The sequence below is a fragment of the Macaca thibetana genome, chromosome 3 (genome assembly GCF_024542745.1).
Source record: "Macaca thibetana thibetana isolate TM-01 chromosome 3, ASM2454274v1, whole genome shotgun sequence".
Lineage (NCBI taxonomy): Eukaryota > Metazoa > Chordata > Mammalia > Primates > Cercopithecidae > Macaca > Macaca thibetana.
In genome coordinates this window covers 146,279,772-146,304,797 of record NC_065580.1, presented here as the reverse complement: position 1 = coordinate 146,304,797, position 25,026 = coordinate 146,279,772, and the positions used below count along the sequence as shown (strand labels likewise).

At 61.7% G+C, this 25,026-nt stretch overlaps 1 protein-coding gene across 1 annotated transcript in view; it reads left to right on the top strand.

Moving 5' to 3' along the window:
- ADAP1 (ArfGAP with dual PH domains 1) overlaps nucleotides 1–24,956 on the top strand; it is a 107,110-nt gene extending 82,154 nt beyond the window's left edge. Inside the window, exons 5-12 of the mRNA XM_050784261.1 lie at nucleotides 1,906–1,988; nucleotides 15,400–15,512; nucleotides 16,974–17,120; nucleotides 22,130–22,213; nucleotides 22,600–22,662; nucleotides 23,358–23,429; nucleotides 23,608–23,836; nucleotides 23,919–24,956. Of these exons, the coding sequence (XP_050640218.1) occupies nucleotides 1,906–1,988; nucleotides 15,400–15,512; nucleotides 16,974–17,120; nucleotides 22,130–22,213; nucleotides 22,600–22,662; nucleotides 23,358–23,429; nucleotides 23,608–23,836; nucleotides 23,919–23,947 (820 nt within the window). The 3' untranslated portion in view covers nucleotides 23,948–24,956. The remainder of the gene's footprint in view (nucleotides 1–1,905; nucleotides 1,989–15,399; nucleotides 15,513–16,973; nucleotides 17,121–22,129; nucleotides 22,214–22,599; nucleotides 22,663–23,357; nucleotides 23,430–23,607; nucleotides 23,837–23,918) is intronic.
- Nucleotides 24,957–25,026: the final 70 nt, after the last annotated feature.

Here is a 25,026-nt window from a genome sequence, read left to right as displayed (position 1 = left end):
TGGATCTCAGCTCACTGCAAGCTCCGCCTCCCGGGTTTACGCCATTCTTCTGCCTCAGCCTCCCGAGTAGCTGGGACTACAGGCGCCCGCCACCTCGCCCAGCTAGTTTTTTGTAGTTTTTAGTAGAGACGGGGTTTCATCAGGTTAGCCAGGATGGTCTCGATCTCCTGATCTCGTGATCCGCCCGTCTCGGCCTCCCAAAGTGCGGGGATTACAGGCTTGAGCCACTGCGCCCGGCCTAAAGTCTTAACCTGCTGCCCTGTGAAGGTGAACTTATCTGGAAATAGGGTCTGGACACGAGGCTCATGCCTATAATCCCAGCACTGTAGGAGGCCCAGGTGGGAGGATTGGCCCCAGGTGTTCCAGACCAGCCTGGGCAACATAGTGAGCTCACGTCTCTACAAAAAATTAAGAAATTACCCAAGCACACCTCTAGCCCCAGCTACTCGGGTGGTCGAGGCAGGAGGATCCTTGAGTGCAGGCATTGGAGGCTGCAGTGAGCTGTGATCACACCACTGTGCCCCAGCCTGGGAGACACAGTGAGACCCTGTCTCTAAAAGAAAGAAAAGTATGATCTTTGCAGATGTCTTCAGGTTAAGATAAGGTCGTGAGGTTGTCCTGGAGTAGGGTGGGCCCAAACCCCACAGGGGAGGGAGACTGGGAGACCCACAGGGGAGGCCAGGTGAGGACAGCGGCCGAGGTGGGGGCACCGGTGGCTTCCAGGGGTGGGAGGGACCCTGGAGCAGATTCTCCCCAGAACATCCGGAGGGGACCAGCTCTGCCGACATCTTGATCTCAGATGTTTGGCCTCTGTGACCAAGACAATACGTTCGTGTTGCTTTCGGGGACCGAGTTTTGGGGTGATCCGTTATAGCAGGTGGGGGACACTCAGACACCTGGGGCCGGAGGCCAGAGACCCCTCAGATCCCACAGGATACTCAGACACCTGGGGCCGGGGGCCAGAGACCCCTCAGATCCCACAGGACACTTAGACACCTGGGGCCAGAGTCCCAACTGGGGCCCATCACCCATCACTCCCCAGGCTTCCTCAGATCCAGTGGGCGGGGGTTCCCGCCCTGTCTCCGAGGCTGTTCACGTGGGCTCAGCAGGAAGCCAGAGGGTTCCTATTTGTTCTTTGCCGTGTAATTCCCCGGGAGTGGAAAAGGCTGGGGCCGCTGCCTGTGCCCCGGGGCCGCACCGAGCCTGCGTGCGGGTCGTGGTTTCTGCAACGATATTGGCCTCACTCGAGTGAGTCACGGTGGATGGGGAGACCGTGGTGGGTGGCTCTGGGCAAGGATGTCTGGGCCCAGCGGGTGCCTTGGGGGCCTTGCTCTCGGGAACTTCTCCCATCCTGGGTCTTCCTGGATTCTTGGGTATTTGCCCATAGTTTCTCCTGATGCCCCGAACGCCTCCTGACCTCGACGGGTGCCCTGACAGCCCCGCCCTGTGTCTCAGAACCACCTGCAAGGCAGCGCTGCGGCCACTTCCCAGATCTGGTCCAATGACGTGGGGAGGGTTGGGGAGGGCCCAGGGACATCTGACTCAGGGTGGGGGGCCTGGCTCGACCCCTGTACCTCAGCCCTGTGGGGCATCAGCTGAGGCCGAGGTGGGAAGGAGAGGGGAAGAGCCAGCCTGTCCACCAGGACGCATGGTCAGAACGTGGGGCCTGACGCTCCAGGGGCGGAGCGCACGAGAAACCAATAAATTAATGTCAGAGAGTGAGAAATGTCCAGTGCAGGAGGCTGACCCTGCAGTTCTTTCAGGACCTTGTGCCCAGAGGGGCAGCCCAAGTCTGCCAGCGGCCCCTAGAGCCTCTTGAGATGCCCGGGGTCTGGGTCAGAGACCAGCGTGTGCTGGGTTGGAGGCCGTCTCGGCCCGGTGGCTCAGTCTCTCCTCTCCCTGCAGGCTCCTTCGAGAGCAGTGGATCCGGGCCAAGTACGAGCGCCAGGAGTTCATCTACCCTGAGAAGCAGGAGCCCTACTCGGCAGGTGAGGCCACCCGGGTGGGGCGGGGCCTCCCAGCTCCCTCTCCCCGTCTCTCTCCCCCTCTCTCTCCTATTTCCATCTCTTCCCTCCCTTTCGTGCAGTCATTAACCTGGGTAAACATGTTCATGGGTTTGAACCTGCGTCCCCGGACCCCCTCAGACCTGTTTTGTCCTCTGACTCTGAGTGGGGTGACTGGGGCTTGGGGTCCTCACAGCTGTCTACAGTCCAGCCCTGAAGGACTGGGGTACCTGGGGACCCCCTGGGGCCGTGACTGGCCCCTCCTCTGCTGGTGGTGGACACGCGCTTCCATTCAGGGGTGGCCTGCAGGGACCCCTCTCTCGAGCAGTGTGGGCAGGACCCGAGGGCCCGGGTGAGGGGCGTGAGGGCATCCTCTGTGTGGCAACACCGTGCTGCAGGTGTGGAGGGTGCAACCTGGGCCTGCGGCCTCCACCTCCCCTGGGCCTGCCTGGGTGCCACTGGGGGCCCTCGGGGTGGCAGAGACATCCAGGCAGCATCTTGGAGCTTCGTGGGCTGGTAGGGCTATGGAGGTGGGAGCTGGGAAGCAGTGCTGTGGGGGCCTGAGAGGCCAGCCCACCCCAGCCTCAGTCTCCCCAGTGCTGCTCAGCTGGCCAAGCCTCAGGCTGTGTCTCCCAGGAGCCCCCAACTCCTGCTCCTCCTTGCGTCTCATTTAAACCCTGGGGCTTTGAGTTGGAGCCCCCAGCCGGGTGGGCCGGCTTCCTCCTGCTGGCTGCTCTGTGTGAGGTGGGTTCGGTGACTGGGGGCCTTGAGTGGTTTTTTCCCCAGGGCAGCTGTGTGTCTGCACACTGGAGCTTCCTGAGTGTCCCTTCCTCCACTGTGTTGACAGACAGGGAAACCGAGGCAAGCCTAGCCCTAGGGCCTGGTTCTGAACCTCAGCACGGGTGGGGCGGGTCCAGAGGCTGGATGGGGATGTTTGGTGCTGCTGGGCATGGCCACGTGAGCTCCTCGCAGGGAGGAGGCAGCCCCCAGGGCCCAGACCTTCAACCCCAGCACTGCCCTTGTATAAGAGAGAGGCTGCCCTGGAATGGTGGAACATGAGGCTGGGCACCTCACACCTGTAATCCCAGCACTTTGGGAGGCCAAGGCCGGGGAGGATCGCTGGTGGTCAGACAAGCCTGGGCAACATAGTAAGATGCCCTCCCTTTAAAAAAAGAAAAAATTGGCCAGGTGTGGTGGCTCACTCCTGTAATTCCAGCACTTTGGGAGGCAGAGGAGGAAGGATTACGAGGTCAGGAGATTGAGGCCATCCTGGCTAACACAGTGAAACCCCGTCCCTACTAAAAATACAAAAATTAGTCGGGTACGGTGGCAGGCGCCTGTAGTCCCAGCTACTTGGGAGGCTGAGGCAGGAGAATGGTGTGAACCCGGGTGGCGGAGCTTGCAGTGAGCCGAGATGGCGCCACTGCACTCCAGCCTGGGCGACAGAGCGAGACTCCATCTCAAAAAAGAAAAAAATAAAATTAGCTGGATATGGTGGCACCACCTGTAGTCCCAGCTACTCCGGAGGCTGAGGCAGGAGCAGCCCTTATGTGCAGGAGTTCAAGGCTACAGTGAGCTGTGTTTGCACCACTGCACTCCAGCCTGGGTGACAGAGTAAGACTGTCTCAAAAAAAAAAAAAAAAAAAAAAAAAGCTGGGTGCGGTGGCTTACGCCTATGGTTCCAGCATTTTGGGAGTCTGAGGCAGGCGGATCCCTTGCAGTCAGCAGTTTGAGACCAGACTGGCCAACATGGTGAAACCCCGTCTCTACTAAAAATACAAAAATTAGCTGGGCGTGGTTGGCGCACGCCTGTTCCAGCACTTTATGGAGGTCAAGGCGGGCAGAGCGCCTGATCTCAGGAGTTCAAGACCAGCCTGATCAACGTGGCGAAACCCCATGTTGCTCTGAACTCTACCAAAAAATGCAAAATTAGCTGGGCGTGGTTGGCGCACATCTGTGGTTCCAGCTACTTAGGAGACTGAGGTGAGAGGATCTCTTGAGCCTGGGAGGCAGAGGCTGCAGTGAGCCAAGGTTGCACCACTACACTCCAGCCTGGATGACAGAGCGAGTGTGTCTGTAAAAAGAAAAAAGATGAATTGTATTTGTGAATCTTACCCCAAGAATAAAAGAACACTTTGGGAGACCGAGGCAGGTGGCTGGATCACTTGAGACCAGGAGTTGGAGACCAATCTGGTCAACGTGGCAAAACTGTTTCTACTAAAAAATACAAAAATTAGCTGGGCATGGTGGCAGGTGCCTGTAATCCCAGCTACTCGGGAGGCTGAGGCAGGAGAATTGCTTGAACCTGGAAGGCGGAGGTTGCAATGAGCCGAGATTGTGCCTCCGCACTCCAGCCTGGGCGACAGAGCAAAACTCTGTCTCAAAATATGTGGAAGAGAGGTGGCCCTGAAATGGCTGAACACAGTGCTGGCGTTGTAGGCGGGGTTGGTGGAGGAGCCCCTAACCCCCAGTGCTCCAGCCCCTCCCGGCCCTCCCTGGTGGAGCTGGCACTCTGCCCCGTCCCGTGCGCCTCCCTGGGCTCTGTCAGGACCGTGGATTTTCTACCAGCAGTGGCGCGAGGTGACCGGGGTGACCAGTGGGAGGCTGCCCCAGGCCTGAGCAAGGCACCTCCCGAGGTCAGGCTGGGATCTCATGCAGCGGCCCTGTTGGCTCTGCCCTCCTCCAGGGCGGCTCCTGCGCCTCCACCCCGCAACCCCCACTTGGCACACAGCCGGCCTGTGCAGGCATTTTCAATTACTGTCCACCCAGACAGCAATTTCCTCCTCCTAAGAATCCCTGTGTGTGTGAGGGAGAGAGCAAGAAACGGTCAGGGGATGAACACACGGGTACCTGGGCCTGCTCAGCGCCCAGCACACCCCTCGCTCTGCTCCTGCCTGAAACCCCCAAAGAATCACCCCAGAGCCCCTCTGTTTCCCTCGGCAAAAACATCTTAGCAATTTGTAGCAAGGTGGCGCGTGACTTCATTTCAGAGGCAGGCGTGGGCTGGGCTGGCATGACCACAGGACTGAGTTTTGTGTCTGCTCTTGTATCAGAATCCTCTGGTTGTAAAGGATGGAAAATTAAACTTAACTGGATGTGAGCAAAACTGGAAATAGATTGGCTGGAATAACAGAACTGGCTTCAGGCACAGCTTGATCTAGGGGTTCAGTTGGTGGTGTTGGGCCCTGGTTTCAGCACCTCCTCCTCCTAGTTCTGCGTCTCTGGGTTGGCACCAACCCTCCTGGTGGCCATCTCCTCCAGCGAGTTTGGGTTTTACATCCCCGCTCTCCCGGGCTGCCGGGAAAGGTCAGGCGTGGCTCACGGAAGTGTTGGGAAAAGTCCCTGTCTCATCGGCTCTGACCGGTCGGGCCCGGGATGTGGCTTGGGAGACGTGGCACCCTGGGTTGTGTGCCTGCCTCTGGCCCCTGGGTTTGTCCTTCTGGAGAAGATCAGGGTCTGGGTTCCAGAAGTGGGGGTGCGTGCAGGTGGCAGACAGCGTCTCGTGGGCAGTAAGTGCGGGTTCTGCAGGTGTATTCAGGTGTCGTTGGGCTCAGGGTCAGGAGGTGGTGACAGCCCTGGTGACCCAAGACGCCTCCCGCCCCAGGCCCGAGGCCGCCCCATTGGAATCCCGCTCCCGCCTTTGCTGTTGTCTGAGATATTCCCGGTGCCTTGAGAGCATTTGAGATGAGCTAAAGCCTCCCGTGTGACCTTTGGGCAGGGGTCGGAGGAAGGGAGGGGCCTCCCACCCAGCAGGGTAGACTCGGGGCCCTCGGGCATAGGTTGGAGGGAGGGAGGGGTCTCCTAGCAGGGTCCCCTGGGGCAGAGATTTTCAGGCACACACTGGCTTGCAGGGTCAGAGGCTGGGGCCTTGGTCTTGCCTGCTGGCCTCTGAAGGCCATGCTGAGAGAATGTCCACTTTCTCATACCAGGCCCAGTGGGGCGGCCACACCTGCAGCTCCAGGCTCGTGGTCGACCTGTGGAGACCAGGCCCCGTGGGCTGCGCCCTCTGCTGTCTCCCCTGGACAGGTGTGAGGATGGTGGGCAGGTGCACGGGTGTGTGTGGGACAGGTGAAGTGCGCAGGTTTGAGCACAGGGCTGGCCCTTCGTGAAGGTGCAGTGAGTGCTGTGGCCAGGTGTTACCTGGCAGGCGTGTGGCAGCCTCTTGCGGAGGGCATGGGGCCGTGGACAGCGGCTGCGCCATAGTGTGTGGCTGCTGTATCCCTAAGCACAGGAACACTCAGGCCAGGCTGGAGAGCTCAGAGGAGGGCCATGGAGGTGGGACCCGGCCAAGGGTGTAAAGCTGCAGGGAGAGTATGGAGCGCCCAAGCCAAGGGGAAGGTTCCCATCCCTCCGAGCGAGGGGAAGTCTCCTATCCCTCCAGAGCGGCTGCTGCCTGTGGCTCCCTCAGGGCCTGCTCAGGGCCCCGTGCATTACTTTTCGAGGCTGCAGGCAGTCCTGGAAGCTGAGGCCTGAGGCCGGTAGCTGGGAGTGCTGGGGTCCCGCCTGTCCCACCGGGTCTCCTCTCCACCGCCGGGTCATTGCTGTTGAAGGTGGGGTCTGGATATGCCCTCCCTGAAAGAGAAACCTCTCTCACACTGAAAGGGGTGAGTAGGAGACTTCCAGACCTTTCTCCCAGGCGGGTGGGTGACCTTCGGTGCTAGCCTTGTCTCCAGAGGCCTCCTTACCTCTGAATGCCAGCTCCCCAGGCCTCTGGAGGCCCCCGTTGAGTGGATAAGACCCCAGACCTTCACCTCTGCTCCCACTAAAGGGCCGGCAGCTGCAGCCACTGGTAGCGTGGAGGCCTTTAACCCAGCATTCCTATTCTGTAGTCCTGTTTGTTTGTTGTTGTTTTTTTTTTGAGACAGAGTCTAGCTCTGTTGCTCAGGCTAGAGTGCAGTGGTGTGATCTCAGCTCACTGCAACCTCCACCTCCTGGGTTCAAGTGATTCTCCTACCTCAGCCTCCAGTGTAGCTGGGATTACAGGCACCTAACTAATTTTTCTATTTTTTTAAATAGAGATGGGGTTTCACCATGTTGGCCAGGGTGGTCTCGAACTCCTGACCTCGTGATCTGCCTGCCTCAGCCTCCCAAAGTGCTGGGATTGCAGGCGTGAGCCGCCGTGCCTGGCCCCATCCTGTTTCTTTAAGGCCGTTGCTACCCAGGATGCTAATGCTGCCTTCTCCTTGCCTGCGTCTCCCACCCTTCCCCACAGGGCCCTGAACGTTATAGGAACAGAATCCCGGGTATCTGCAGGCCTTGGGGGTGTGGGTCTGTCCCTGCCTCCACCGAGGCCTTTGCCCAGCCATCCGTGAGCCACAGGACCTTCTAGGTTGCGCAGGAGGCGCCAGGCATGCCAGCCAGAGGGCCTCGGGCCCCAGAGCCCCGGCTGCAGGGAGGCTGCTGGGATCCCCCAGGGACCCAGAGGTGCCTGAGCCATACGGCCCTGTGCTCAGGTCCTACTGACACCCACCTGCTCAGGGCAGGGCTGCTCACAGCCTTCCCTCTACCCTGCCCCTGCAGCCTGGTCCGTAGGCATTAAGGCCTGGCCGCTTCAGATGGTCAGGTGCCTGGGGACCAGCAGGCAGTGACCGTCTGTGCCTCAGGCTGCTGTCTCTGAGTGCTGCACAGGGCTGGGGGTGAGACGCCTGTCTCCTTGTGTGTTCAGGGGCTCCAGGGCACCCCTCCCATAGACCTAGCTGCCCGCTGCTATTTGGAATCCCAGGTCCTGCCTGTTGCTAGGTTGATGAGGGAGCAGGTGTCTGGTGCTCAGGGTTAGACCTCAGGGACCCCCCGAGCCTTCCCATGGCCCCCACCCTGAGCCCACGTCTGGGCAGCAGGAGAGGACGTGTCCTCCTGTCTGGGGTGGCCCCGCGGCCAGAGTCCCCTGCACAGGGCTCCAGGGCCAGTTGGTAGTTCCCGGGCCTCCCTAAGCCCTTGCAGAGTGCACTGGGGATTCCCGGCGGCATTTCCTGCCCTGCTCCCTGGGTTTGCCACAAGAGCACTTTCTCACGGCAGCGGCGGCACCTCAGGACCACAGGGAAATACAGAAGTCCCTGCGGCAGAGCCCGGGAGGAAGGGGGAAGCTCGGGGCTTGGGAAGGTGCTGCCACACCCCAACCCCACGTTGGCCGGGTGAGGCCTGGGCCAGGCGGATCCCGCTCCACACAGAGGAGTGACTGCAGGCCTGCTCCGGAATGAGCCGGAACCAGGAACTCCCAGAGGCTGCACCATGCCCAGTGCCCACAGCCCGCACCTTGGCTGTGTTGTTCTCACAGGGCGGGGGCCCCAGGAGTCCTGAATGTGGGCCATGCCACCCAGGGACCATGGCTGAGGAAAGGGGAGCCCCACTCTATCCCTCTGTTAGGGCACCCAAAAGGAAGGATCACCACTGGGCTTTTTTTTTAATTTTTATTTTTGAGACAGAGTCTTACTCTGTCGCCGAGGCTGGAGTGCAGTGGCAGGATCTCGGCTCACTGCAAGCCCTGCCTCCCGGGTTCAGGCCATTCTCCTGCCTCAGCCTCCCGAGTAGTTGGGACTACAGGCGCCCGCCACCACGCCCGGCTAATTTTTTGTATTTTTAGTAGAGACAGGGTTTCACCGTGTTAGCCAGGATGGTCTCGATCTCCTGACCTCGTGATCTGCCCGCCTCGGCCTCCCAAAGTGCTGGGATTACAGGCGCGAGCCACCGCGCCCGGCACCACTGGGCTTTTCTGAAGGAGTTTTTTTTTTCTTTCTTTTTTTTTTCCCCTGCTCTGTTGCCCATGCTGCAGTGTAATGGTGCAGTCTCAGCTCACTGCAACGTCTACCTCCCGGGTTCACGCCATTCTCCTGCCTCAGCCTCCCTAGTAGCTGGGACTACAGGTGCCTGCCACCAAGCCCTGCTAATTTTTGTATTTTTAGTAGAGACGGGGTTTCATCATGTTGGCCAGGATGGTCTCGAACTCCTGGCCTCAGGTGACCACCTGCCTTGGCCTGCCAGAGTGCTGAGATGATAGGTATGAGCCACCACACCCGGCCTCTGAAGGAGCCTTTTTTTTTTTTTTTTTTTGAGACGGAGTCTCGCTCTGTTGCCTGAAGGAGCTTTTAATGGCTAAAGCTGGAGTAACTTGAGCAACAAAAGGGAGATGGTATAAGGGGATTATAACCCAGGGAGCAAGCTACACGTCCCCAAGTCAATAGACATAGACATAAAGAATGGAATCAGTAAACAGGAAGGGGAGAAGGCCAGCAGCCTTTGCACACGAATTCCAGATAATACAAAAGAAGGCTGGGCACTGGGGCTCCCGCCTGTCATTGCAGCAGTTTGGGAGGCTGAGGTGGGAGGATTGCTTGAGCCAGGAGTTCAAGACCACCTGGGTAACGTGGGGAGACCCCATCTCAAGAAAAAGTTTAATTAGCTGGGCATGGGGGCGCCTGTGGTCCCAGCTACTTGGGAGACTGAGTTGGGAGGATGGTCTGAGCCCAGGAGGTCAAGACTGCAGTGAACTGTGATTGTACCACTGTATTCCAGCCTGAGCCACAGAGACCTTGTCTTAAAACATAAATAGGCCGGGCGTGGTAGCTCCAGCCACTCAGGAGGCTGAGACAGGAGAATCGCTTGAACCTGGGAAGCGGAGGTTGCAGTGAGCCGAGATCACGCCATTGCACTCCAGCCTGGACAACTACAGACTCCGTATGAAAATAAATAAATGCAGGAGAAGTGAGGGAAGTGGAAATGCCCTCGAGGTGCACGGTGCAGTAACCTGTGGCAGGGAAGCCCCTCTGTGGCCGCTGTGTCTCCCCGAGACGCTCTTTGATGACAAAGGACGGGGGGAGAAACCCTTGGCGTCAGGGCATAGCGGAAGCATGTGCCGCTGCGGCCCCAGGTGAACCTCAGACCACTGGGCCAGCCGGGCTCCCCGACCCTCTGCGCCACCTTCCTTGGCCAAGGTCACGGCGTGGGGACGCGCCGCACCCCTCCCCCAGATGTGGGGGTTTATCCTTGTGTCTGAGCCAGCCTTGCCCTGCCACCTGCCCCTGGGGGTGACCTTGGTGACAGCTGCTCCCACCCCGGGCTGGCCCCGCCTTGGGCCACAGCCTCAATGGTGCCTTTCACAGGGGCCTGGACAATGCCTCATGTTGTCCTGAGGGCCAGGCCCTGGCCTCACTGAGATGCAGGGCTTTCTGCCCCAGGCTCCGGACCCCGTGCTCCTGCGGGGGCTTCCGTGGTTTCCCCTGTGGTTCGGGATGGCCCCTCCTGGTGGTGCCAGGCAGGGATGGGCCGACCATTGCCGTAAATGTCACGGGGCAGACGGAGCCCAGGAGGGGGCTGGGGCCGTACATGAGGTCTGGGACCTCGGTTTCCCTGTCCATACAGTGGGGACGATGGTGTGCGGGACGAGGGCATTACTGGGAACATCACCAGCCATTCCTTGCAGGCAGCGCGAGGCCTCAGGCGGCCCTTGAGGGGACGGGTGTTTGGGGCCTGGCCAGAAGCTGTAGGGTTGCCCCTCGGGGGGGATGGGTGTTTGGGGCCTGGCTGGAGACCACGAGGCTGCCCCTCGGGGGACGGGTGTTTGGGGCCTGGCCAGAGGTGGTAGGGTTGCCCCATTGCCCCTCCCTGGGCGGGTGCCGGCTCCTGGCCCTCCGTGGGATCCCTGCCCCCTTCCCACCGTGTTTGTCTTATGGGTTTGCTCTTGGGCTTTGGGGCCCCTGTGCGGGGACCTCAGGGTTTGGGGCTTGGGGAGGAGGTACCCTGGGGCTGACCTGGCCCTGAGGGTAGCACCTCCTGCAGCCTGGGCAGCCTGGCGGGGATGGGGGCGTTCATGTGCCACTCTAGGCGGGAAGGCGCTGTGGAAGCTGTGAGCCCGTGTGTGAGTTGGGGGGTTCTCTCCAGGCCTGTCGGGAGCCAGGACCCATGCTGGGGGCTGTATGAGAACAGGAACAGATGAGAGCTGACCCCAGGAGCCCTCACTCACCCTCTGGCCTCACCCCTGGGAGCAGGGGAGCCTGCCTGTCCTGGCTGTTTGGAGAGAGAGCCCCAGGCAGGGTGGAGCTGGGACCTGGAGCCCTCTGCAGGATACGGCTGCTGGCTCTCAGCCTCTGCTGGCCCCAGACGCACCAACCTGGGGAAGGTGCATTAATGGGTTGGAGAGTGTGGGTGGATGGGCCAGGCAGCCAAGCAGCAGGCAGGGAGAGATGGAGCCCTGTGCAGGCTCACGGACGAGGCCTTCGACTCTGGGGCCTTGCCCAGCAAGGAGACGCTGCTCTGCCGAGCCACCATGAGCTCCAGTGTTTGCCTCTTGGAGGAGGGCAGGAGCTGCTAGGACCCAAAGACCGGAAGCCAGGTCCAGGCCCTTCACAGGGACGGTCAGGGTGCAGTGATCAGGGCCTTGGCCCTGTGCCCAGAGGCCACCCCTTCATGGTGCACCCGTTCCTGTGGAAGGCCAGAGGCACCATGAGATATGAGGACCCAGTTCCCAACCCAGAGGGACCACCACCTGTGAGCTGTCACTCAGAGCAGGGCCACATGCTTCCCTGCCCCAGTTTACAAGAAAATTAGCATATAAATCACATACGTGAGGTGTGATTTACATCTACTTTGCATATCCTATTTAGAGTGCAGTTCCAGCTCTGATAAATCCAAAACCCAGCAGTCTCGGGCCAGGCGTGGGGCTCACACTGCAACCCCAGCACAGTCGGGGGAGAGGCAGGAGGGTCACCTGAGGTCAGAAGTTCGAGACCAGCCTGGGCAACGCAGTGAGCTCCCATCTCTACAAAAAAAATACAAAACTTACCCGGGTGTGGTGGCATGCGTCTGTGGTCCCAGCTACTTGGGAGGCCAAGGCTGGAGGATCACTTGAGCCTGGAAGGTCAAGGCTACGGTGAGCCGTGATAGTGCCCCTGCACTCCAGCCTGGGGGGAAAAAAAAAGACTGAGCCTCGTAAATGGGCGTGGGCTTTACGTGAAGGCTGTTCCTGTTTCCTCGGATTTCACTTCTCTCTGAGGCATGTGATGTGTGCGCTTCACTGTGGTGGAAGAAACGGTCTGGCTGCTTTCCAGGGACTGGGCACCTTATGTCCCCACGGGCAGCATGGAAGGGCCGGTGTCCCCGCCGGCAGTCGGACGTCGCGTGTGTGTGTGTGTGTGTGTGTGCGCGCGCATGCATGCTGGTTTGGTTTTGCTGTTCTCGTGGGTCGTGGTGACGCTGAGAATCTTTCCTGCTCTTAGCCCTGAGGTAGGCGGAGGGGGGGCTCCTGAGAGAGGCCTCTGAGCAGGGCATGGGGTGTGGACTGGACCCCGCTCCCCACAGGTGGGACTAGACCTGGCACACAGTGGGACCAGCTCACAGCAGGGCCCGGCACACAGTAGGTGTTTGATAAATGCTGGTTGAGTCCTCTGGTCTCTGTCCCAGGACTCACGAGTCTTAAACTTTAAGAGAAAATGGCCGTTTCTGGCCTCAGCCCACCCGACTGTCCAGGATGCTGCCCTGTGAGGGGCTGCGCTGTGGAGAGAAGCCCCGTCTCATTGGCTGTTGCCGGTGCCACCTGTGGAGTCCACAGGGGGCTGCAGACCCTGAGGTCCTGGCCCTCCCCAGCGAGGCCAAGGGGCTGGCCAGGCTTGGGGCGAGCGAGGCTCAGCCTGAGGTCCAGACTGGGCGTGGGGCGAGTTCGGAATCGTGGCCAGGGCCGTCCTGAAATACACTCCTGCGTCGTCATCGCCCCTAGAATGCGGCGTCCTGGCGCCTGCTGTCGGGAAGACCGGCCGGGGTTCGCACTGGTGTCTGGACCCCGAGAACACCAGACCCGCCGCGCGCAGAGGGGGCAGTGGCTTCCCCAACCCTGTGGCCTGTGCGCTTCCCGGGGCACTGCTGCCACCTGCTGGGCGCGGCGGGCATGGCGGGGGCGCCTCCCCACCCTGTGGCCTCCGGAGCCTGGTGGCTGGAAGGGGCCCCCGCTGCATCCTGGGCAGGGATCTGTGGAGCCACACACACTGGACCCAGCCAGCTCCAGCCCCCGTGGGCGAGGTGGCCCGAACTTGTCTGCATCGGTGACACAGACATGCATGCCTTGGAGGCTCCCCGGGGTGCACACAAGGCCGTGAGCGGCAGGCCAGGAAGCACTGCTGGGCTTGCTGCTGCTAAGCCGCCCCGGACACTTCTTGGCATCCACCCTCAGCCACGAAGCACTGCATCCAGAGAGGTCCTGATGCCAGAGGCAGAGCCATGGGGATGCCCAGCTGTGCCCGGGCAGGGGCTCAGTCAACAGGCGTTCTGAGCAGACCCTGCCTGGGCCTGAGGGACACTGGTGGCCTTGCTCTCCCAGTAAGAAGCAGAAGAAGGGGGTTCCTCCGTGGGAAGGGGGTTCCTCCGTGGGAAGGGGGTTCCCGGCTGCTGCTGTGTGCACGGGGCTGGGAAGTCAGCCTTGTACAGACTTGGGAGGCAGGGAGCTCCAGGCTGTGCAGGGAGCAGGCCTGGTCTGGCACCATCCAAGACAGCCCAGGGCCCCCTCCCCGACGGCGCCAGCTGTCCCCTCCCCGATGCCAGGCATTTTATGGCATCTCAGCAGAGAAAATAGCCCCTGGTCTCTGGTGTTGGGATGGGGCTGTCTGAGCTGGGGAGGGGACGCCGGGGAGCTGGAGGCTTGGGGGTCAGGGCTGAGGGGCGGTGTCTGGAATCTGAGCCGGCTGAGGCTCTGTCTGGCCTGGTGGCTGCTGCAGGTGGCTGTTTAGCCCCACCTGGAACCCACAGCCTCCTCGCCTCCCTGTGGCACAGGTCAGCAGCCCCCGCCCTCAGATGACCCCTCGAGGGGCTCCCAGGCCACGTGGCCCGCAGGACAGGATGCTGTCCCCAAGCCAGTGGTCTCTGAAGTAATGGGGGAGGGGCCACGGACAGGCCCACGGACGCTCCGCAGACGGCCCCGTCACCCCGGGAGAGGCCCACAGATGCTCGGCAGACGGCCCCGTCACCCCGGGAGAGGCCCACAGATGCTCGGCAGACGGCCCCGTCACCCCGGGAGAGGCAGCACCCACTGAGGACGCGTTCAACCCCAGCCACAGAGCTGCTGCCGATGGCGGGACCTGCACGTGACCCGAGGCCCGGCAGACGGAGCCCAGGACGCAGACCCTGCAAGCCACGTGCTGTTGGGGTGGGAGAGCCAGGGCCATAGAAAAACCTGCGTCTGAGTCTGCAGGATATGGAGTTCTAGAGCAGGAGAAAGGACGGGCAACGATGGGAACCACGGACAGGGAGCGGAAGTGGGAGCGGGACCGGGGCGATGGGAACGCCCTTCTGAGCGGCTGCGCGTCGGTCACTGACCGCAGCTCAGTGAGGTGAAGCCACGTGCGTTTATTCTCCCACAGCTCTGGCGGTCAGAGCTCCAGGATGATCCCACGGGCTCGAGGCTTGGGGTGGGCAGAGCTGGTTCTGGGCTCGGGGCGGGTCCTCTGGCCTCTCCCCGGTGCTCCTGGGCTCTGGGGCCCCCTCCGGCCTCAGTTTCCATGGCCACGTCCCCTTCCCTCCTGTCCTCATGTCTCTGCCTCCCTCCCCTGTGATCGTCTGCCACAGTGAGGTCTTAACCACACATGGAAGGTGGTGTGTTCAGGTGCTTAGGCTCCCAGGGGGATGCCTGGTCCACTTTTCTGTGGCTGTGTGGTGTGCGTGAGGCCACAGGTGGAGATGAGGGCTTGGGCTGGGCTCCCCTCAGATGAGCTTTCCTGAAAAAAGAGGGGACGGCACCACCTGGACCCAGCGGTCGCGGATGGCTGAGGGAGGAGGGTGGAGGCCAACCTGGTCCTCCTGGGCAGCACGTGGTTGGACCCAGCTCTGCCTCTGCCCATGGTGGCTCTGGCCATGCCCACCCAGGGTGCAGGGGGTCCCTGGGGGCTGGTAAAGGATAGCTGGTTGGATGTCCCACTCATCCAGGCCCTCCTCAGGCTGGCTCGGGCCAGGGTTGCAGCCATCAGCCCTGGTCCACTGTCATATCCCCTCACCAACCATCCATCATCACTGAACCACATCCCCCATGTCCCCGCTCCCCCAGTGTCTTCCCCCGTCCATCTCCCCCCGTGTCCCCTCTCCCACCGTGTCCCCTCTCCCACCGTGTCCCCTCTCCCACCGTGTCCCCTCTCCCACCGTGTCCCCTCTCCCACCGTGTCCCCTCTCCCACCGTGTCCCCTCTCCCACCGTGTCTTCTCCCCTGTCCCCCCTCCCCCCTGTCCTCCCACCCCCTGTCTCCCCTCCCGTCAGTCTCCCTGTCTCCTCCGTGTCCCCTCACCCCATGTCCCCTCTCCCCCCACGTCCTCTCTCCCACCATGTCCCCTCCTCCATGTCCCCTCTCCCCTGTCCGTCTCCCTGTCTCCTCCGTATCCCCTCTCCCCCATCCATGGTCGCGGTCTGACTCCTGTCCTCTCCCCCACAGGGTACCGCGAGGGCTTTCTCTGGAAGCGTGGCCGGGACAATGGGCAGTTTTTAAGCCGGAAGTTTGTGCTGACGGAACGAGAGGGTGCCCTGAAGTATTTCAACAGAAATGACGTGAGCCAGACACAGGGGTGGGGTGGGGGCCTGTCCCGGGGCAGCATCCTGGCCTCCCACGCTGGGGCCTGTGGTGGCCACGTCCATCCTCAGCTGCCCTCCCTGCTGCCCCCCCGATGGGGACACTTCAGGAGAACCAGCCTGTGATGGGCTGTGAAGCCTCCGTGTGCCGGTCCTCTGTGTCTCCCGGCCCTCTGTGTCTCCCGGCCCTCTGTGCCTCCCGGCCCTCTGTGTCTCCCGGTCCTCTGTGCTTCCCGGTCCTCTGTGTCTCCCGGTCCTCTGTGCTTCCCGGTCCTCTGTGTCTCCCGGTCCTCTGTGCTTCCCGGTCCTCTGTGTCTCCCGGTCCTCTGTGCTTCCCGGTCCTCTGTGTCTCCCGGTCCTCTGTGTCTCCCGGTCCTCTGTGTCTCCCGGCCCTCTGTGTCTCCCGGTCCTCTGTGTCTCCCGGCCCTCTGTGTCTCCCGGTCCTCTGTGTGCCGGTCCTCTGTGTCTCCCGGTCCTCCGTGTGCCGGTCCTCTGTGTCTCCCGGTCCTCCGTGTCTCCCGGTCCTCCGTGTCTCCCGGTCCTCCGTGTGCCGGTCCTCTGTGTCTCCCGGTCCTCCGTGTGCCGGTCCTCTGTGTCTCCCGGTCCTCTGTGTCTCCCGGTCCTCCGTGTGCCGGTCCTCTGTGTCTCCCGGTCCTCTGTGTCTCCCGGTCCTCCGTGTGCCGGTCCTCTGTGTCTCCCGGTCCTCCGTGTCTCCCGGTCCTCCGTGTCTCCCGGTCCTCCGTGTGCCGGTCCTCTGTGTCTCCAGTCCTCTGTGTCTCCCGGTCTTCTGTGTGCCGGTCCTCGTGTCTCCCGGCCCTCGTGTCTCCCAGGGTGGGGCAGCTGAGGCTTTCCAGGAGCCTGGGTGGCCGGGCAGGGCCCCCTGAACTCAGGCCCAGCCGTGGGAGGGGGAGAACCTAGTCACTGGGCCCCGCTGGAGCCAGCCAGGATCCCAGAAAGCCCCCAACCTTCCTGGAGGTACCCTGGGGAGACTGGCTCGGGACAGGACACACACATTGGCAAGAATGGCAGGGTCTCCGCGAGGTGGCCCCAGGGCCGTGGGCTGATGGTCGGAAGCACCCGCCCTGAGCTGTGGCACGCTGCTGTCGGGCGCTGCCTGGAGGTGGGCTGGTGGCTGGGGCCTGCCCCTGTGGGAGCTGCCGTGCCGTGTGGGGCCCGGGGCTGCCCCTGGGGAGGGAGGTGCAATGTCTGATGTCAAAAGCCACCCACACAGTGTCATTGAGTCCCCATCACCCCTGGGAGGGAGGTGCCATTACCTTCTGCTTACAGACCAGGAGGCCGAGGCTCAGAGAGGTTAAGTAACTCGCTCAAAGCCACACAGCACAGCAGGTGTGTCATCAGCACCCACAGGGTCTGCCCTTCCTGCTCCCCCGAGCTTGGATGGCGGCCCCTGTAAGGTGCTCAGACCCCACCCCTTCCCAGGCCAAGGAACCCAAGGCTGTGATGAAGATTGAGCACCTAAACGCCACCTTCCAGCCGGCCAAGATCGGCCACCCCCATGGCCTGCAGGTCACCTACCTGAAGGACAACAGCACGCGCAACATCTTCATCTACCATGAGGATGGGAAGGTGGGCGCTAGCGCGCACTCGGGCCAGGGCAGCACGGGAGGGCGGGCACTCAGGCTGAGTGGCACGAGAGGGCGGGCATTTGGGCTGGGCAGCGTGGGAAGACAGGCACTCAGTGGGTGCTTGGACAGTGTGGGAAGGCAGGCACTCGGGCCGGGCGGCATGAGAAGGCAGGTGCTTGGATGTGTGGGAGGGTGGGCACAGGAGGGTGGGCACCGGGTGGGCAGCAGGGGAAGACATGTGCAGGAAGCAGGCTCCCTCCCGGGGCCGGGCTGCCCAGGAACCGGATCACCGTGCTGTCTCTGGGGCCACCCAGCCTGCCCCCGTCAGTGGGGGCTGCCAGCTCAGGCTAGAGGATCCACCACCCCCACAATGCCCACAGGGGGCCTTTGGGGGAACTGGGGTCCTATGGGGAGGAGAAGGGGACAGCAGCCAGCTCTGGGGCTGGTTTGGGCAGTGTTCCTTTGGCTGCCCTTGGTGTGGCGGTGGGGAGGGCGGGTGCACCCCTCATTTCTGGAGGGCTTGAGGGGAACCCAGATAAAACTCCCACAAAAGCTATCCTTTTGTCTTTGGGGCAGGCTGCAGGGGGCCCAGCGGTGGGTCCAGCCTCTCTGTTGCATTGGTTCTCGTTTCTATTTTTATCACCCGTCTATGTGCACGTGGTCTAAAGTGCTAAATTGTTCCCAAGTCTTGAGAAACAGAAGTTTGAGGCCCCTCCTAACCCCCGTTGGGAATTTGTCCCCGTATCCAAAAATAACCTGCCGGTGTTGCTGCAAATTTACCCATTTTAGGCACCATCTGACAACTTCCCACGAGGAAGTAGAGGTTCCAGCTCTTTCCATGCCCTCCCACGTGCCCGTCCCCGTCCCCTGCCCACTGTGCTCTCCTGGTGTCTGCACCTGGGGTTGTTACGGGGCTGACGTTGGATACCTCGGACGGAGCACGCTTCGATCACTTTTCCCACAGCAAGCGGTTGTGTTCTCTGCCGCAGTTGACGGTGTGCTGCCATAGGCTGTCTGCAGACTTTTCTCTGGAGGCAGTTGGGCACCGGGAGCCCGTGACTCCCATGGCATGGAGATCTCGCTCCTGCAGGCTCATCTCGCCCGGTCCCACATCTTTTTAGTTTACTTGTTCCTTTTGGTAGAAGTGATGTGCTTGGAAGGAAAGTGGCCTGTCACCTGGCACCTTGGAACGTTCTACCTCCTGCTTGGCTTAGACTGTGGCTAGATACAGAATTCTAGGTTGGAGGCTGGGCGCGGTGGCTCAAGCCTGTAATCCCAGCACTTTGGGAGGCCGAGGCGGGTGGATCACGAGGTCAGGAGATCGAGACTATCCTGGCTAACATGGTGAAACCCCGTCTCTACTAAAAATACAAAAAACTAGCCGGGCGTGGTGGCGGGCGCCTGTAGTCTCAGCTACTTGGGAGGCTGAGGCGGGAGAATGGCGTGAATCCGGGAGGCGGAGCTTGCAGTGAGCCGAGATCACGCCACTGCACTCCAGCCTGGGAGACACAGCGAGACTCCGTCTCAAAAAAAAAAAAAAAAAAAAAAAAAAAGAATTCTAGGTTGGAGTTAATTTTCCTGCTAGTTCTGAAGGCTCTGCACTGATTCCTCCCTCCCAGTACGTTTGTCGTGGGGTTTTGAAATTCTCCGATGCCGTGCGTGTGTTGGCAAGAGTCCCTCGTCTTTTGCTGTGCTGGGTACAGGCCCAGGGTGGCCTTTCGAGTCCAGTTACTGGTTTCCACGAGGTCAGGGATTGCTTTCTTATCTAATAATTTCCTCCCTCCACTTTCCCTGTTCTCATTTTCTGAAACTCCTGTTATGGAGATGTTGGCACTCTTAAGCTGGCTCATTTTGCTTCTGCTGTCTGGGAGATTTCTTCAACTTTGTCTCCAACACTGTATTGAGGGTTTTGTTTCTGCTCTTATGTATTTAATTTTACAGAGAACCTTTGGTTTTTGGAGTATTTCTTTTTCTTTTTTTTTGAGATTGAGTCTCGCTGTGTTGCCCAGGCTGGAGTGCAATGGTGTGATCTCAGCTCACTGCAACCTCTGCCTCTCGGGTTCAAGTGATTTTCCTGCCTCAGCCTCCTGAGTAGCTGGGACTACAGGCACGTGCCACCACGCCCAGGCAATTTTTTTTTTTTTTTTTTTTTTGAGGCGGAGTTTCACTCTTGTCACCCAGGCTGGAGTGCAATGGTGCAGTCTCGGCTCACTGCAGCCTTTGCCTCCCAGGTTCAAGTGATTCTCCTGCCTCAGCCTCCCGAGCAGCTGGGATTACAGACATGTGCCACCACGCCCAAAAATTTTGTATTTTTTGTAGAGATGGGGGTTTCTCCATGTTGGTCAGGCTGGTCTCAAACTCCTGATCTCAGGTGATCCGCCTGCCTCGGCCTCCCAAAGTGCCGGGATTACAGGTGTGAGCCACCGCGTCCAGTTGCAATCTTTGTATTTTTAGTAGAGACGGGGTTTCATCATGTTGGTCAGGCTGGTGTCCAACTCCTGACCTCAACCTCCCAAAGCGCTGGGATTACAGGGGTGAGCCACCGTGCCTAGCTGAATATTCCTTTTTGAAACGCTGTTTTTGGTTTGATTGTGGTATCTTACTAATACTAATTTTTGAAGCTTGCTTATTCCTGAAAAATGTTTTTGTCTTCTAAGTTGCTGCCGGTCTGATCTGCTGTGTTCCCTGTGAGAAATCTTTCCCAGATATCCTGGAATCTGGGCAGGTCAGATCCTCCGAAGATAAATCCCCCCGCCCAGGCAGAGGCGCTTGGCCCCCAGCGGTGGGAGCTGAGGGAGTTCGGGCTGCAGCCTGCAGGGTCACAGAGCTCCCTGGAGTGCACCAGCCATGTCCCGTCTGCCCAGAGCCCCCGAGAGCCGGCTCCATGTCCTGCTGGGGGACAAGGGGCGAGCTTCCAACCAGTTCTGCTTAGAGCGCCCTCCATTTCCCGGGGGACCTGGAGTGGTGAATTCCCAAGGCCTTTCGGGCAGCGCGGTGTGGACAGGTTCAGCTTCCTCTAGCCGGAGGGAGGGCGGGGCCAAATGGGATGGGGCGGGCCAGAGGAATGGGGTGGGAGGGGGAAGGAGGGGAGGCTGGTTGGGTGGTGTGGGTGTGGCTGGTGGGCGTGGCCTAGGAGGAAGGGCCACAGGAGAAAGCAGGGCGGGAGGCCTATGAGGGGCAGTCTTGGGGTGGGTGGGGCTTTGCTGGGTGGGGCCACTGGAAGAGGGTGGGGCAGTCTTGGGGTGGGCGGGGCTTTGTTGGGTGGGGCCACTGGAAGAGGGTGGGGCAATCCCACTGCTGTAGGAGGAGACTGGGGCAATCCCACTGCTGTAGGAGGAGACTGGGGCAATCCCACTGCTGTAGGAGGAGACTGGGGCAATCCCACTGCTGTAGGAGGAGACTGGGGCAATCCCACTGCTGTAGGAGGAGACTGGGGCTGTACCATCCTCCAGCTGGTGCTGGACCAGGTGTCAGCTGGAGAAGCTGTGGCTGGATTGGTCCAGTGCTGGGGGCTTTGCCTGCGGGACGAAACTCAAGGCCAAAGGGGCTGGGGGAGAAGCCTAAGGGGACATGAGAGAAGGGAAGAGGGATGGGGCTCCCTAGTTCTTCCTGGCCAGGAGAGGGTGGAGCCAAGAGTGGAGATGGGCACCTTTCCAGAGGTCAGCAGCTCCAGTCTATAGCCTGGACAGGGGCCCCGGGGCTCAGGGTACAAGGTCATGGGGCCAAGGGTCTGGGCAGACCCCAGGAGGGCCGCTGGGTCTGGGGGCAGGGGACAGCCAGGCTGAGGTCTGGACGGACCCCAAGGGCACCTGACGTGGGGCTGGGTGCCAGGCCTGGGCCATGAGCCCTCTGTTCTAGGCTGCTGGCCCACTCCACGCTCTCCAGAGGACCAGGGCAGCTCCCTGGACAGCAGTTCTGCCCTCTGCCGCAGCACTCTTGGTAGGGGGCACAGCTCCAAGAGTGTTCATAAACAGATGAGCCTCCCTTCCCCCGTCACCCCAAGACTTCCATGAGCTACAAAATAAGGATCTTCATAAAAATAGCACCATCTGAAAGGAAGGCAGGCTGGCCCAGGCCCCAGCAGTGCCAGGGCCACAGGGTGAGCTTGGATGGCAGCCCCTGACCCCGTCCAGCCCTGTGCTGTCCAGCCCAGCCCTTAGCTCAGCTCAGCTCAGCCCAGCCCAACCCTTAGCTCAGCCCAGCCCAGCCCTTAGCTCAGCCCAGCCCTTAGCTCAGCCCAGCCCTTAGCCCAGCCCAGCCCTTAGCCCAGCCCAGCTCTTAGCCCAGCCCTTAGCCTAGCCCTTAGCCTAGCCCTTAGCTCAGCCCAGCCCTTAGCTCAGGCCTTAGTTTAGCCCAGCCCTTAGCCCAGCCCAGCCCTTAGCCCAGCCCAGCCCTTAGCCCAGCCCAGCCCAGCCCTTAGCTCAGCCCAGCCCTTAGCTCAGCCCAGCCCTTAGCTCAGCCCAGCCCAGCCCTTAGCCCAGCCCTTAGCTCAGCCCAGCCCTTAGCTCAGCCCAGCCCAGCCCAGCCCAGCCCTTAGCCCAGCCCAGCCCTTAGCCTAGCCCTTAGCTCAGCCCAGCCCTTAGCTCAGCCCAGCCCAGCCCTTAGCCTAGCCCTTAGCTCAGCCCAGCCCTTAGCTCAGCCCAGCCCAGCCCTTAGCCCAGCCCTTAGCTCAGCCCTTAGCTCAGCCCTTAGCTCAGCCCAGCCCTTAGCTCAGCCCAGCCCAGCCCAGCCCTTAGCCCAGCCCAGCCCTTAGCCCAGCCCAGCCTTTAGGCCTTTCAGCCCTTCTCAGGACTTCACTGGGGGAGTCTGTACCCACCCTCCCAGAGGGGCAGCCCCTGGGTAGCAGCGCTGGCCTCAGTGCGGGCATAGAGGCCAGGCCTGCACAGGACTGCTGGGAGCTGAGGTGCCGGGGAGGAGGAAGGGGCTGGGCTCTGGGGGAAACGGCCCCTCTGTGGGGACCCCAGCCCTGCAGCCTCCTGAGCCCAAGCCTGTGCCTGCCTTTGCCCCTAGGAGATTGTGGACTGGTTCAATGCACTCCGAGCTGCCCGCTTCCACTACCTGCAGGTGGCATTCCCGGGGGCCAGCGACGCAGATGTGAGTTGAGTGGTGGCCCTGCGCTCAGCTCTAGGGCAGACAGCGGTGGGGGGGTGGGGGGGTGGAGGGAGCCCTCCTGCCCTGACTCTGGGATGACATTGAGCCCTAGGGTGGGCCTGGGACTGGCCAAGGGCTCACCCTGAAGTACCTGCAGTTCTCCTGCCTCACCCTAGAACTTAAGCTCAGCCAAAGGGGAAAGGGGGAGGGAAAGGGGGAGGGAAAGGGGTGGCAAGCAGAGGCAGAGACGTGGACCCTGCAGAGGCTGTGCCAGGCCTGGACCCTGCCCTGGTGGCCCGGGGTGAGGGGAGCACGGAGGGGCACAGCCAGGGAGGGTCTCGGCCTGAGCTGGGCTTCTGAGGCCCCCCGCCCGGTGTGTCCTGCCCCAGCTGGTGCCGAAGCTCTCCAGGAACTACCTGAAGGAAGGCTACATGGAAAAGACGGGGCCCAAGGTGCGTGTGCCGCCCATGCAGCCTGGGGTGGCCTGGGGTGTGTCATGGTGGGTCTCGGGCTGAAGTGCAGTGACCTTCCCAGCTGCTGCCTCAGTGTTTTAAACTGGTCAGTGTCTGGTGGGTCCTCACGGCCCCTATCTGTGCCTGGTCAGGGTCCCCGCAGACCCGGGCCACTGTCCTAGGCTTTGGTTAGACCCTCCCTGCCTGCTCAGTCCGACCAGCTTCCTCACCCACAGGATTGTGTACCCGCGCGGCCAGGGGCCCACGTCTTGCCACTCCCTGAGGCATGATGTGGGAGGGAAAGGGAAATCCCGGGAGTCTTGGTGGTCCCGGAGCAGAAGTGCAAGTGTGAAGGCTCATAAGTGAGGCCTGAACCCCCATCTGGGGCCCTGGGAGGGCTGGGGGACCTGGAGGAGCAAGAGGGAGGTGCCTTGCAGAGGCTGGAGGGTTGGCGTGTGCAGGGGCCTCGTGTGGCGTGGCCAGCGGCAGGCGTGAGTGAGTGGAGGTGACTGACCCGGGCTGGGAGGACGGGCGTGTGCAGAGGCCTCGTGTGGCATGGCCAGTGGCAGATGTGAATGAGTGGAGGTGACTGACCCGGGCTGGCCTGGACCCTGCCCTCCGGGGTGTGCTGCTGCCGGCTGGATGCAGGCCTGCCTCGGCTGACCTGCCAGTCACAGGCCCTCTCTGACCCACAGCAAACAGAAGGCTTCCGGAAGCGCTGGTTCACCATGGACGACCGCAGGCTCATGTACTTTAAAGATCCCCTGGTAAGGGAGAGCTGTGGCCCGGCCCGGCCAGCACAGGGGGGCAGCTCACTGGCTGGGGCTACTGGATGTGTGACCAGGAGGGTGGGTGGCCTCCCGAGTCCTGGCCTGTGGCCTCCCCTGGCTCTGAGTGAAGCCGGAAGGGAGATGGCCCCGCCTCCAGTGTGGTCTCCACCCACAGGACGCCTTCGCCCGAGGGGAAGTTTTCATCGGCAGCAAGGAGAGTGGCTACACGGTGCTGCACGGGTTCCCGCCGTCCACCCAGGGCCACCACTGGCCGCACGGCATCACCATTGTCACGCCCGACCGCAAGTTTCTGTTTGCCTGCGAGACGGAGTCCGACCAGAGAGAGTGGGTGGCGGCCTTCCAGAAGGCGGTGGACAGGCCCATGCTGCCCCAGGAGTACGCAGGTGAGGGGGGCGGGCGGCCAGCAGCCTGGACGGGCTCCCAGTTCCCTGCGGCCGTGACAGCACGGACCCTGTTCCATTGCAGTGGAGGCACACTTCAAGCATAAACCCTAGCGAGTACGGTCAGAGGCCCACGGACACTGGACTCACTGTGGCTGACGGAGGGGACCTGTGGATGGGGGGCTGCAGCGTCCTGATGCCACCTGGCCCCACCTGCTCCTCAGGGCAGCCCGGGCGCTGCCAGGTAGGCCCTGAGCCTCTAGGGCCTTGTGCTTCTCTGGAACCTCAAGGCAGGCAGCCCCGGCCCTGACCTCTGACCCCGTCACGCTGCTGCTGACCACACCCAGTCAACCTGCCCCTCCCTGACCCAGGGCCCCCCTTTCCTCCGGGGCCCAGTCTGGCTCCCGAGCTCAGACACGGCCCCCAGGAGCCGCCCACCATGGCTGAGGGAACTTCCAGGCCTCAGCGCAGAGCCCTGTTTGGGGCCGGCATGGTTGGCAGCTGCCGGCCGCTGGGGACTGGGCCCTGCTCGCATGCCGCCCCGCCCTCTCCCCACCTCCACAAGTATTTATTGAGCGCCTGTTGTGTGTCACGGGGCCATGGGGGCTGTAGGGGTGTTTGGGTGGATTATCCGCACAGGTCCTCCCTGGGCGGGAGTCGCCCCAGCCCGTGTTCCTGGTTCCCTGGCTAGAGGGGTCACCAGGCTGCTGTCCCACCACATGTGGCCTCTGTGTGCCCAGCACGGTGCTCGCTGATGGTGGTGGAACCCTTGGGGATAATGGCCTGGGCCGCGGTGAGGCCACCAGAGGCAGACGTGGCCCTGGGGGGGCCCGGGCACTGTTGCACTTGCTGCTGGTGGCCCAGCCGTGTATTTATTTCTCACCTATCTCCTTCCTGTCAAGGCAGGCCGGGCTCCAGGGCTCCCCTTGTATGGGGCGTGCAGGTGGGGGGGGGCGTCTGCAGGTCACCTGGGGGGCCCAGCCCTCTCCCAGCCTTGCCTGGCTGAGCTGTGTTCCAGGGGAGCCCTGGACAAGCCCTCATGGGGGGGAGGGGGTTCCCAAGGCCGGGCATCCCCTGCCCTGTGTCACATCCTGGAATAAAGTGCGGCTCTGGCATGGTTCCAGCTGTGTGTCTGAGGATGGAGTGGGGAGGGGGTTGGGCTGGGAACACATGGCCCTGCTCCCCTGGCTTCA